This window comes from Papilio xuthus, unplaced genomic scaffold, assembly GCF_000836235.2.
Source record: "Papilio xuthus unplaced genomic scaffold, Pxut_1.1 DF825783.1, whole genome shotgun sequence".
Lineage (NCBI taxonomy): Eukaryota > Metazoa > Arthropoda > Insecta > Lepidoptera > Papilionidae > Papilio > Papilio xuthus.
The window spans coordinates 2,428,608-2,442,820 of record NW_013532866.1 but is presented as its reverse complement, the minus strand read 5'-3'; the positions used below and the strand labels follow the sequence as shown (position 1 = coordinate 2,442,820).

The 14,213-nt window shown below is 34.5% G+C and overlaps 1 protein-coding gene across 2 annotated transcripts in view; it reads right to left on the bottom strand.

The window, feature by feature from the left end:
• RyR (Ryanodine receptor) overlaps positions 1–14,213 on the bottom strand; it is a 102,837-nt gene that overhangs the window by 87,129 nt on the left and 1,495 nt on the right. For both annotated transcript variants that reach the window (XM_013323039.1, XM_013323040.1), the window contains exons 2-8: positions 5,912–6,036; positions 3,283–3,432; positions 2,729–2,782; positions 2,371–2,388; positions 1,275–1,352; positions 895–1,013; positions 737–806 (exon numbers count right to left, since the gene is read on the bottom strand). In XM_013323039.1, the coding sequence (XP_013178493.1) occupies positions 737–806; positions 895–1,013; positions 1,275–1,352; positions 2,371–2,388; positions 2,729–2,782; positions 3,283–3,432; positions 5,912–5,968 (546 nt within the window). In that variant the 5' untranslated portion in view covers positions 5,969–6,036. The remainder of the gene's footprint in view (positions 1–736; positions 807–894; positions 1,014–1,274; positions 1,353–2,370; positions 2,389–2,728; positions 2,783–3,282; positions 3,433–5,911; positions 6,037–14,213) is intronic.

Genomic DNA, 14,213 nt, shown 5'->3' with positions numbered 1-14,213 from the left:
AGGAGGAGGAGGAGAGCCTTGATGTGACGGAGAGGCGAGGAAACCCTTCCGGAGGAGGAGGAGGAGAGCCTTGATGTGACGGAGAGTCGAGGAAACCCTTCCGGAAGAGGTCATACGCTGAAGGAGGGAAGCTCGCGACGATTGAGCGATGGGAGGAGAGGGTGGCGGACGGTCGAGGCCGTCTGCCTCGTCCTGCGCCAGTGGGTGGAGGTGGAGGTAGGTGGTGGTGGGTGCGAGGTTGTAGGAATTGAGTTCGATCCCGGGTGCCACCATTGCGCGACCAGCGAAGTGGACTAGGCCGAGCACATGCCGTGTGCACGGGCTGTGACGCCCAACGCGCCACGCTCACTGGCGCAACCGGAGTGGGATAAATCGCTGCCGGCCGAAATACGTTCGATGGTCGGCAGCGAACAGAGTTGGGCCGCCGTCGCCTCGTTTACACGCGAGGTGATGGCGGCCAAAAGAGAGGCCCTGCGGGAACGCGAACGCGCCAACAAAACGCGGTAGCTCCGCAAGGCCCCAGTGAGGGGCCGCCGGCGTGCGAGGTACGGCGGAGGCCCTACACGAGTGGATCACGCGCGACGGGTCGGGGGAAGGAGAAAACCGCGGGGTTTCGTGGGTATAGTCCGGATTACATCCCAAGGTCGGGAGTCCCAAACGCAACCGTCCCTGCTGCCCCACAGCACGGACGGCGAAGTGCATAAACGGATTAAACAAAACAAAAAAAAGACCTTACCAGATATCGCTCAGTAGCAACGGAGACTAAAATCAAGTCATCTCCTACACGAACTTTTTCACCTTCAGACCTGAAAATACATTCAAAAATACAATCATCGTTTTTATTTAAGTGCACCCATCATCTATTATAACAAATGCAATGCAGTTGTGACATACCTCTGTTTGCTAGCTGGATGTAAAGTCCACCAGCAAGCTTCACCCTGCGAGTGCTCCTGCAGACCTACGTCGAAAGCCAGCTTGTCTTGAGATGACGATGTCGACAGGCAGGCCAGGTACTGTTAGAAAGAACAATTATTAAGAACTAGAATCCCAATTTGGCTGACACACTCAGGCTAATCATTAATTTAGCAGTTTTTTAGTGTACATTTTTCACACATAATTGTTGTCTCCTTAGGGTAGCCTAAGGAGACAACAATTATGCATCCATTGGGCCACGTCGGACGCACCGAACGCAGTGTAATCCGTGCGTACGGGGCGTACGGCGCGGGACATGCACGCGTTCTTTTATACTCCGTATTAAATCTTTAAACACTAACCATGTCACTGTTGAGATGTCGCAGCAAAATGGCGTTTCCATACAGCAATGTTCTGTGTCCTGAACCTGTTCCTTTACCCTGAAAAAATATACAAAAAATATAGGATATTATTTATTAATCGTAAATTATGGTGAGAATAAAGACAAATGAATTTGAGAAATTGTGCAAATTATATTTATTGAATCATAATTAGTGATATTTTCTACTACATGTAATTTAATTATGTAAAATGTAGTAGAAAAGAGTCTAGTAGCTTCTGTAAATTTACTAAATTTATTTTAATTCCTACGATTTCGTTACTCGCATCGTGACCTAAATAGTAAATTATACAAGCTTCAAGTTACTTAACTTTTGTAACGTGTAGTCGAATTAAATGGAAATGGGCAAATTACATTTCATTGGCAAAGAACGTCATTTTTTGTTATGTCATGTCTGTTTTTAATTAATCTGTGATCACAAAAAGTTGTTTAGAAAGGTGTATTATAATTTCTCATTTCCATTCGACTTTACGATAGTTTTTATGGTTCACGAAAGAAAAAAATGGAACCCTTATAGGATCACTTTGTTGTCCATCTGTCAAGACACTTTTTCTCAAAAACTCGTGAAGGTATCAAACTGCAATTTATTTTTAATTAACCTTAAATTAATTAACTGTTTAGATTCTTCCTTAACCCTTATTGTAAATCAATTTAATGAAAAACTTAGAATTAATACAGGCTTTGTGCTCAGAAAATGACAGCTGCATTTTCTGACATTTAACTAATCGAATACTGAATAAAAATCGTGGTAACAAGTAAAAAAAAATGTTTAAAATTCGAATAAAATGATAAAAAAATACGCAAAAAAATGAATTGAGACATGCATATTATAATGTATTTTAATTTTTAATGACAAATGTTTTTTTGAAAAGTTTTAGATTTTATTTATAAAAGTAATTAGTTATATTTTAGTAACATTTAAAAACGATAATTAATATAGAGAAGATAAAATCGAGTTAATAAAATGTATATATTTAGATGGAAAGAAATGTTTAGTTTGAAATGTAATTTCAAATGTCAAACATTTCATGCATTTACCAAATACCGGCCATACTCACTACTAAATTTTCTTTTCCCTGTAAAATTTAACACAACAACAATACGTAAAAGGGATATTATTCACAATAAAATATGTTAAGCACAGGAAATAACATTAAAAGATATAATTAAACAAAAAAAGATTTGCTAATAAAAATCTTTGTTGAAGAAGTTGTAACATATATTTATGTAACATGTAACATTGTCCATGCCTTTTATTTAACAGACGTGTTACAATACTACATGTTACAAAAATTAAGGATATTATTTTTGAAATGACAGTTATAATTTGAAAATTATAAGGATGGGAAAGTTAATTTTACAAGTACAACATATTACAGTAACAAAATTCGTATAAATTAATATTTTTATACGTACAGTTTCCGATCCAGCTGCTGTTACCAATTCTTGTAAAGCTCGAACCGACAACGCCTAAAACAAAAGAGTTTATTTCCATGTCTACCGTCTTTTTACTTTATTACATTTAACTTTGTGTCAACTTCAGTCGGAGTTATTTCGCGGCTTAGAAATGATAGGTTGTTTAAAAGTCTGTCCTGAAGTTAACGTGCGTGGACTGACAGTAACATTTCTGTTATAAGTTAGAATCCTCGTCATCGCTACCAACCGCTAAAATCGGTCCTAAAATCAAATAAGCATAAAATAATACGGCTTTTGTCCTGTCCATAGAGGTCAGATCTTACTTCAACGTTCTGTTAAAAAGTCAAACATTTCCCAAATATGCAATATGATGGCGCCACTTGTATTAATACACGCGCTGCCGACACGAACGGACGTGCATTTAAATGAAATTCTTTAGCTTCGTGCTGTTTATTATTGCCTTCACACTTTTCTATATTCAGTATATCTACAGACATATAAAATTTGTCTATGCTTATCTTTGGACGAATATAAATGAGTTACAGATTAAATACTTGTTCAATAACGAAGACACATTGCGACAGGTCCGGTGGTATGTTCTTATCGGCGATGTTCTCGAGGAAGCAATGCCGGTTACCGAAGCCCTCGGCAGCGAGACATACACGTTCACCCGTCGCCGTGCATGACAAGCACACCATGTCTTCCTGGAAAGTGATATAAAGACGGTATTAAAGCAAAACAGTTCTTAGCTTGTTTTAAACAATTGCTTTAGTCCTTGTTCATTAGGTCATTTGTAGACAAAGACGTTCTTAAAAGAAATGGAACAGGGATATTTTTTTTAATTCGTATCGTAATTAAAGCAAACTAGAATGACGAAAATAAAGACCCATTATATTATACATCAAATAATAAACGTAGATTTTACATATAATAAAATGAAAGTACTTGTTCTTATTTTGTGAATGACACATTTTATGAAAAGATAAAATACAAAAACACGTTTGAAGTAATTGGCCTACTTCTATGAAACGAAAGCTATGTCCCCAAACAGGAAATTGCCTTTGCATCGCGAAAATGAAGCATAGAATCTATTGAAAAACCGTCCTTATCACGAAGTATTCGAATCGATTCTTGTATATCAATATATTATACTATTCACGTAATACCTATTTGTTGTCAATTTGTATGACAGTTGGTTAGTTCTGTACAAAAGTAATTTGCCAATTTGTTACAAGTGAAAGTAATTTACTGTTGCTATGGCAACCAATACCTCTTTTTAAAACTTGATACTGTACTATAAATTAATATTAAAACAGTAAAGAAACATAAATAATAACCAACCAATTAGTTGATTTTAATTAGTCAACAATTAATTTTGCTCAAGTAAACGAGCAACATAATTTCAGACTGGTGCAATATCGACATTAAAAAATATTTTAAACCTCATTTTCAGTTTTGTGTAATGAGATTGAATGTGGATGATTACAAAGGTAGAGGAAGACCAAAAGAAAGTATGGATGGATTGTGTAAAAGATATGTGTAAGAAGGGGTTGAATCAGATATGACAGCTGATAGAGATGTATGGAGGAGTACATACTGTGCCGACCCTCCGTAGAGATAAAGGCAAGTTGATGATGAGTAAAATGTCAAAAAACTTCTAATTAAAACACTGTATGTAAGACTATGAATAAATGCATCGGCATGACATTTAAAGAGATGCCATACGGTCGGTGCCGATGACTTCTCCGTACGATAAACAATGCGGTGATATTATACAACACATATCACAACGTCTTCGGTCAATCATTCTGTGGATTTCCGACTCAAAATATTTGTAGAAAAACTTATCGTCATCCTTTTCTTTATCTTAGAAAAAACAGAGACAACATTTTAAAAGAAGTTATGTAAGTCGGATTTCATGTTTTGGATGACAAAGTAGCGGCTAACCATGTCTTGGATGCATGTTTTTAGAACTACACAACTGAGCCGTTCCGTGCCGCTCATGTGGCACCTTCCTAATCTCCACATCTGCCAAATCCCAGACCTGAGTCAGCTGAAGCAAACTAAAATAGACATACTAGCGCTGTTCAAACTTTGCTATTTAAATTACTTCTGTATTGGTATTTTGTTCAGATTTAATTATCATCTAATATAAATTCGAGCAAGAATGCGTGTCCAACTAATTGTGAATTATTAGAGGACGTTTGGGTCCTTCGTCTGTCTTATCGAGACATTGATTGGTGATTTATTTATTGGCAACATTTTTCGTCTGAAATTCAAAATGTTATGAAGAAATCTCTGTAGAATCGTATTCTACGAAGAAACTGTCGTTAAGAACTTAATAGCTCCGTAAAATCTATTTGTTAATACACTTTTATTGGTCAAAGCGAAGTATTTTGTGGCTTAAGCTTAATGAAAACTTTCTGAGCTGTTTAATTTTACGAGACCCTAATCTATCATGTTGGTAAAAGAATTCTAATTATTTTAGTTTAAATTTACACTGAAAACTCCAGCTAGATGGTGTAAGCGATGTAGGATATCTATTGCCTAAAAAGAGCTAGGAAAACTTTTCCCAAGACTGTTGCTTACTTTGGATATTGTCATTGTACTCCATGGACTCGGAGTCTATACAGCATAAGGGTATTATGGGTAACTATGCTTTTAGTCAACCATGTTGGCCAATTACAAAATTGTTGACTTCACAAACATCTTAGAATTTCTTCGCAAATAATTATAGGTACCATCACGATATATTGACTGTTACAATGTTGTATTATATTTAATGTTAGTTATAATTAAAAATGTAAATAAAATATTGGTTATTCGCTTCGAACATAGCTAAGATTTTCTCGCTACTTCGTGTACATTTCAAGGTCACAAGGGTTCCTTATGAATAAATACCGAGCCGGATGCCGAGAGAAAGCTGAGCATATAAATAGTGAATGTAAGATTTATGTATAGCTCAGTGTGAGACGTTAATCTTGTAATGGGTTGCAATTTCACACTTGAAAGAATAAAGGCAATATTTTTGCTATACCCAAAAGTTGGTAATTTTCGCGCGTTTGTAGATTGTACATCAATTTCATTGCGTCCTTTAGCATAAGAATGGACATAGAATGATATTTTACAGACAGGCAGTCGACCTGGATTTTTAATTTTTCTAAAATTAATATAATTACATACCGTTCGCAAGAATGAAACATCATCTTGCTCGCTCGCACCTCCTTCCGCTTCCGCCATCTTACTATTCTTCTAATTTATTTATACTTTGACCTTGTTTAGTGTTTCATTCCTTTTGAAATGCATATCTGAAACAGTTTAAAAAGAAAAGACGTCTTATTATAAATTCCATTGTGCAACCATAAATAAATTAAGATATGATAAAATAAAAAAAACTGAATGAATAGCCTATGTATTCTTCCAGATTATGTTGACATCTGTGCCAAATTTCATCAAGATCCGTTGAGTCGTTCCGGAGATACCTTCAAACATTCATCCATCCATCTATACATTCACATTTATAATATTAGTATAACATAAATGATTGTCAAAGAATATAAGTAAAACTGACAAACAGATAGACAACCAGACTTACGAATGTAACTATAATTAATTCAAGACATATAAAAGTAATATTTAAATGTTTCCAAGCTTTTTAATAATGTCTAAATTATGTATTGTAAACACGCTAAGACAAATATAGCCTAAACAAATCCTTGTAAATTGTCTAGTTAAGTTTTACAAGCTTCAAAGCAAACACACCCTTAATGTATGTAAGTTCGTCAAAAAGCTATGATTAAAACTGGATGCGGTATGTTTATTACAATTTAATATTTCACCTTTTCTTTGTTTTAAAGAGTAGCTCAATTCGATATATGTTAAAAGAAAATCAAAGAACCGATCTCAAATTTAAGATAAAAAACACATTTTTCAATTGAATTGTAAAAGTAAACCATTCTGCAATGTATCTTTGTGAAATAATAACTTAATAAAAAAGATTAGTCGCCTAAATTAACAACAAATACCGTATCCAATAGTATTTACTTCTAATATCTGTGATTCGTATGAGGGTCACAAGGGCACCGTCACGCCACGTGTTAGGAATATTACATTTGAGGCTATACTAATAAGTTTAAACACGCTTAACACATTATATTAATAATTAAGTGTTGAAATGACGTATAAAAGATTTTATTAACAAACTAGCTATCGCCCTCGATTTCCGCGCGGTATTATAAAAACTTAATAAGTAGCCTATGTGTCCAGGCTATGTTCTACATCTATGCCAAATTTCACCGAGATACATACAGCTGTTCTGGAGATACTTTTGAACATATAGCCATCAATCAAGATAACTTGAATATATGACATTATTTTTATGACACACATTATTAAAGTTACTAATTAATAACATTGGATTTGTATGTAATATCGAGAAAAAAATCATATTAAACACGAAGTGTTGCTTGATACCGAAAAACCAAGTTTTAAGTTATGTCTATATATCTGTCCGGAAGTTCGCGTTTGTTCCGGGCAATCTCCGGAACGGCTGAACCAATTTTGATAGGACTTTGACGGGCAGGTAGCTGATGCAATCGGGTATGTTATAGGCTTTTTTTATAGACGAAGTCGTGGGCAACTTTTACAGACGGCTAGATATAATCGAACTTATATACAGACAAATTCATCACATAAAAAAATACATACGTGTGAAAACCTTCCAGAACCAGTTGGGTTAAAAGAATGTGTGTGAATGTACGAGACACAAAAACTAATTTAATTTGTCGTAGCCCCACAAAGCTCTTTTGGGTAAAACCGCTCCGAAAAATTTCGTCACGTAAAAGCAACAAAGTGGATACCGCTATTACGACACATTTTATGAACACGTATTTCATTGCAGGATTTTTCTTTTCATATCTTGTACATTTTATATAATACTAGCTGTCGCCCATGACTCCGTACGCTTGGATATATAAAAAAAACTTAATTAGTATAGCCTATGAGTTCTTTCAGACTATGTTCTCTACGTATGCCAAATTTAATCGAGATCCGTTCAGCCGCTCTAGAGATATCTTCCAACACCGATCCATCCATCCACATCACATCCATCTAAACATTCGCATTAATAATATTTGTAAGTTTAATAAAAAGCAGCTCTTCAAGGCATTAATTCGAAAAAAAATGATAGTATTAATATTTCTTAGCCTCAGAGAAGAATAATTTCATTGGGCCGATTGAGTCCATACAAAAAAAAATCAATTGGGCTAATTGATCTGTAGGCTGATAGGCCTAACGGTAATCACCTATCCCGAGCAATACAGAAATTAAGTCATAGTTCATGGGTAAGTTCCACTAAGATCCTTCAACATTGATAAGCAATGAAATCCTTTCAGTTAGTAAGCAGGCGTCTACATGTCTATGAGTAAGTTGTACCAGACTTCATATAGCTTTAGCTCAACTTTATGTGAGTTAACTTAATTCAGAGATATCGTAAATGCTAGTTTTATCTTAGCAACATTGTATTGTTGACAATGAATGCAATTCTTGAAAGATTTTGTTCGATTTAAGTACTAACAAACTCTACAATCTGATGTAACTTATGCTTTAGTTTACAGAATGTTAAAAGTAGTGAAATTCATTTTTTAAAACGACTAGTTGTAAATCTATACAGATAAATAAAATTGGTGTGTCTGTTTGTAATATGAAAAGAAATTTTACATATTTCGTGCACGTGTATTTGCGTTTCTATTAACGAAAAATATTTTTTTAAATGTTTGTCTATACATCCGAATGTGTTCCGAGAGATCTACAATAAGGCTGGAAGTTCATGGCAACAAAAACTTTTTTTTAAATAAATAAAAAGATTTTTTTACTATCTGTTGCCCGCAACTCTGTCCGCACGGGATTAAAAAAAAACTTAATTAGTAGCCTATGTGTTCTTTCAGACTGTTCTACAGATGCGCCAAATTTCAGCGAAATCCATGCAGCTGTTCTGGAGATACCTTCTTACAAACATCCATCAGATGGATCCATACATCCAAATATTCGCATTAATAACATCAATAAGACTAGATTTAATTTTTTATTCCGCGCACACGAAGTCGCGGGGAACTGTAAGTACTCGTATAGCATGAAAGTTTCTATCTAAGCAGTAAGGCTACGTTAAAGGTATACGATATTTATAATCTGCAAGGTAAAAGTTACATAAATGCGGTTAATACTTTGACATAGTTTATTGCAACATGGGCTTAATTAACTTGGCAACTTACTTGAATTCTTAATTTCAAGGTACGTGCTTCTATTATATTTTAATTTTAAAGAATTATTAAGAATAAAGTTTTAAAAAAAAATACCATCATCTTTTTAAAGATACAATAATTTGCATAGAGCTTGTTATTGGTAGGATTGTTTGGAACACCGTTACATATATTTAAACCATACTCACCATCTTTCATATTGAAAAAAAATCAAGGTCAAAGATTCCAAAAATGGTTTTTAAGCATTTGGAACCTTATATAATGGAATTTCGAAAATTCTCACCAATTATCAGTTTTATGCGAATTATATTTAATTTTACCGGGATAACATTGCTATTTACATATCTTAAAAGAGAATTAAAGGGATAACATGTATTTATAGTGCCTTTTAGGTTATTTTACAAAATAATATATATTTCTAGCGTAACACAAAAACCAAATACATTCATAATAATGGCGAGCTGTTTTAATATCTGCTCGACCTACATCCATCGTGAAAATCGTTCTGTATTTCGCAAAATAAATATTTAGATTGGATAAATCTCATTTCTATGGTATACAATATTATTTTATTTGACCTAATATTAAGATTCTTATTTTGATTACTTAATTTCTTATCTTTATGTGGGTCTCCTTCTCCGTCGATTAAAAATAGGAAACTCATTTGCAATTGCGGCTGTCTGTGGAGACCGCTGTCTCGCTTTACCTCCTACCTAAAATACTATGAGTAGATGACACACGTAAAGAGAATATTTCCACTTCCTATGCGTTCCTTAATTCAGCAATTCTTTCGCCCTGTTTGGTACTACTGCACCGAAACAGTAGTGCGGGGGACACAATTACAGACCCCGCCCGCCGCCCCGTGCACTCTTCACTCTGTATCTACCAGTCGCGCCACGCCATTTCGCCCGACGATATACATGTCAAATCATATTTGTTTTTATAATCCTTTTGCATTACAATCATCAGCCACAACCAGCCTTTCATTACATCATCATACAGTCCACTCGCTCAACACGCCCCTTCCCGTCCTTTCCTTACAAGAAATGGGTGAGAGAGGTAAGAGAACCAAAATTAGGCGCGGAACTCTCTCTCTCACGAGAAACATGGAATAGCCTGTCATTTGTAAGTGCAACAGATGTTGTTGGTAGCTTAAAAATACACAAACAAAACACATATATTTAAAAAAATTCATATGCTCCAATAACATTAACCTCCTAAGTCAGTAGGGGAAAAAACGTAGTAATTATTATGCGGTAAAAGTTGCGAGCAACAGTTATTAAATAAAATCCGTTTTCCCGCAAGTTTAATCAAAATAAAAGAAAAACATTTTTACAATACTTTTCCTTTGATGTAATCCGATGACATAGATAGATAAAGAGCAACGTAACAGAACTTCCAGACATATTTTACGACATCAATAATCAAGAAGTCAATACAAACTTTAGTATAATTTAACGCAAATGTTACAAACTACACTTTACACGCGACTTTGTTCGTACGGAATTATAAATAAACCTACCTATGTGTTCTTCCAGACTATATTCTACACCTATATAGTTGACCGCGGCTTCGTCCGCTCGGATCAAAAAAATACTTAATGAGTAGCCTTTATGGTCTTCCAGACTCCTATCTAGGTCTGTGCCAAATTTCATCAAGATCCGTTGAGCCGTTCCGGAGATACCTTCAAAGTAACCTCCATCGATCCATCCATCGATAATATAGGTAAGATGCCAAATATCATCGAGACGTATGCAAACATTCTGGAAATACCTTTTAACGAACATCCATCCATCAATCTAAATTGTCGCATCTTACTTAATAATATAAATGCGAATGTTTGGATGTTTGTTTGTCAGAAGTTATACCCAGAACGGCTGTATGGATCTCGCTGAAATTGGACATAGATGTAGAACATAGCCTGGAAAAATACATAGCCTACTATTTTTTTTAATCCCGCGCGGACAGAATCGCGGGCGACAGCCTGTAGATGTATAGATTCATCCGGCCGACATATTGTGGCAGTTATCAATCAATATGAGTTATTCTCATGCGATACATTCATCAATCATTGTCAATACTTTATTTAATGACGTCAGACAGAACGAGATATATTTAGCACAGACTATAAATGTACATAAATATATTTTTATAGCCAGACGGCGAAACATATTACAGTGATTGTGCCTGTTTACTACATGTATGTCTACACGGTGACTCAGGGGTCAAGCAGTTGCCTTGCAATCTGCAGGTCCTGGATTCGAATCTCGCCATGTACCAATGTGTTTTTCGGTTTCCGATTTACTTATGTACATTTATCCGACGTTGTTACGGTGAAGGAAAACATCGTGATGTAACCTGCATATATCTGAGAAGAAATTCAATATGTGTAAAGTCAACCCGCAATGGGACATCGGTGACTATGGCGTAGTCACTCCTAACTTAGGGTGGACTCCGAGCCCTTCAGTGGGGACGTATAGTGAGCTGATGATGATGTCTACAATATTTATTTAATTATGTATCTTTGAACTTGACTAACTTTGAAGAATGAGTTGTCATTAGGTTCATGTTATAGGATAAAAAAATATTAAAATTCAATTACGTTCTTCCCCTGTGGTCAAATTGCTCATTATTCCACTTGAATAAGAAAATAAAATTAAATTCAAACTTAATCAAGAGGAACAAATTAATCTTTGATGAATATTAAAATGTCAGACTTTCGAGACTACAAAAGGCAAGTTAAATAGGATGTTCGTAGCTTCGACGAGGATTATGCGCTACGAACGGCTTTGTGTCTACGATGTCGTAGACAAAATCATAGAAGGTCTACCGCTACGTTAAACGCTACGAACAACAGACAGCAACGAGAGATTTGTGCTTAGTCATTTTATTATTAAAACTTCCACTATTGAATTGTTTAATGATTACTTAAGCGGTACCTTAGCATAGATTTTCCTTACTAATACTATATTTGTGGCCAGACAACAGACTGAGAGACAGACGTTGTAGTGTCGACGTTGTTTCATATTAATAAGAAAATCGGCCTTATCCGGATTACATAAGGAGAAGGGTCACGGACAACACCGAAATCGATTTTGCAGCATTTGCGACGAGAAATCAGTTGCATGTCCACTCAACTATAAAACTAAATCATATTTCTATATATGAAAAAAAAAATTGCTTCGCGAATTAAGCGCACATTACTCCATATTGTCTTACTGTGTGTTTCTAATACCAAAATCTCCGTATAAAACTTATATGTCAGAACCGCGCTAAAGGGATGTCTGTGGTCTCTGGCTACACCTCTGGGTTACGTGCGTTGTTATGTTGGGGCATTGCTACTTGTGGTATATATTACTTGACATATAAATTGTTGAAGTACCTTCACGGTTACTTGTGATCGACTGTTGTTCGAAATTTGAGCATTTTATATATAAGACTTATGTTTTCAGTGTATGAATAAAATAATTAAATCTATTATATAATATAATAAATAAAATATATAATATAATAAAATAATTAAATCTATATATATATATATATATGGATGGATGGGTGTTTGAAGATATCTCTAGAACGGCTGAACAGATCTCGATTAAATTTGGCATACGTAGAGAACATAGTCTGAAAGAACACAGGCTACACTAATTATTTTTTTTATATATCCATGCGGACGGAGTCGCGGGCGACGGCTAGTCCTTATTAAAATGCCTGTTATAATAAATGATCGCGTGTGAAATATTGTAAAATGGAAAAGGTAATCGCCTTACTTCGTTTAGCATTTATTAATTAATACAGAGAAAAGAAATTAACAATTCGTAACAAAGTAAAAAAAATTGTAGGTACTTATATTAATATGAGCGATCGCTTGCAACTTCGTCAGCGCAGAAAAATAGGCTGTATATGCCCGCATGCATTAGCTACCTTCCTGTATTATTCCTGTCAAAATCGTCCAAGACGTCTAAGAAATTTCCCGGAAAAATGAAAATTTACCGTTAGAGAAAAACTAAAAAAAATCTTTACATTCGACATTATATTTTTATTTATATATGTATAAATAATCGAAAAATCATTGCAAAGATGCATATTACCAATTGTCATTTCAGTTGGCTTAAAAGATTAAAAATGTCATCTTTTCTTCGACTGTTGAGAATTGTGCTGGATATTTAATTCAAATAGATTTTTATTTACTGTAAAATAATGTCATTATACCTACAAATATTATATATTGTACTAAATTACAAAATAAACATGGATGTATAAATTACTATTATATTAAATTGATGTATATACGCGTACTGAAATTTAAAAAGGCAGTACTAAATACAAACATTAACCTACTTTCAAATGGAATGTTTATTACAAAGGAGAATTTCACTTTTTTATTGCGGGGCAGTCGCTATAATTTTGTTAAAATTTAAACATAAAACAAAAGTAAATTGCATACTGCAAAATAATAATAGCAATGAATTCTTAAAACCTAACCCTCGCAATTCAGTCGAGTTATATTACCGGACTTCATTAAAATCAGGAAAAGTAATAAAAACAAACCTTCACGGTTTTCCATGCGGACGTAAAAAAACATTGCCCTACACCAATACAAATCACACACACTTTAACAGAAATTCACACACACAAATACATAAACACCGTAGGGTTTGAAGTTTTATTACACTTTGTTTTCTAGAAAAATCCACGCTGAATAACCCATTTTACGTCCACTGCGTCCAAATGCCGCAGGGTACTGAAAACTGCAAACCTATTAAGCTTTAGGGAAAATTTTACAGGGTTGCCAGTGAAAGAGAATATGCCTAAATTTCGGGAAAATAATTTATCATAATTTTCTTTTAGCGATGTAATAATAATAATAAAAATGTAACAACACGAGTTTTTTTACGTTATGTGTTTTTTTACGATAAAATTTAAAACTATCAAATAATAGAAACTATCGGCACATTATTTAGCCTCTATTATAATTCTATTGTCCAAAAGATACGGATTCTAAACAGGCTTGTAAAAATATTACTTTTATTATTTGAGGTTGCCATTATTATTCACGTTCCCGAAATTTCTGTCGTGACTTCAGGAATTTCTCTACTGCGTAGCTCGGAATTTACTTTCAAATTAAACTAAGAAATGTATATTAGAACATTGAATTTAACGTGGATTAACTTTAATATTAAACATTTATAATAGAGATATGAAGCGAAAGATCCGGTTTGAAATTG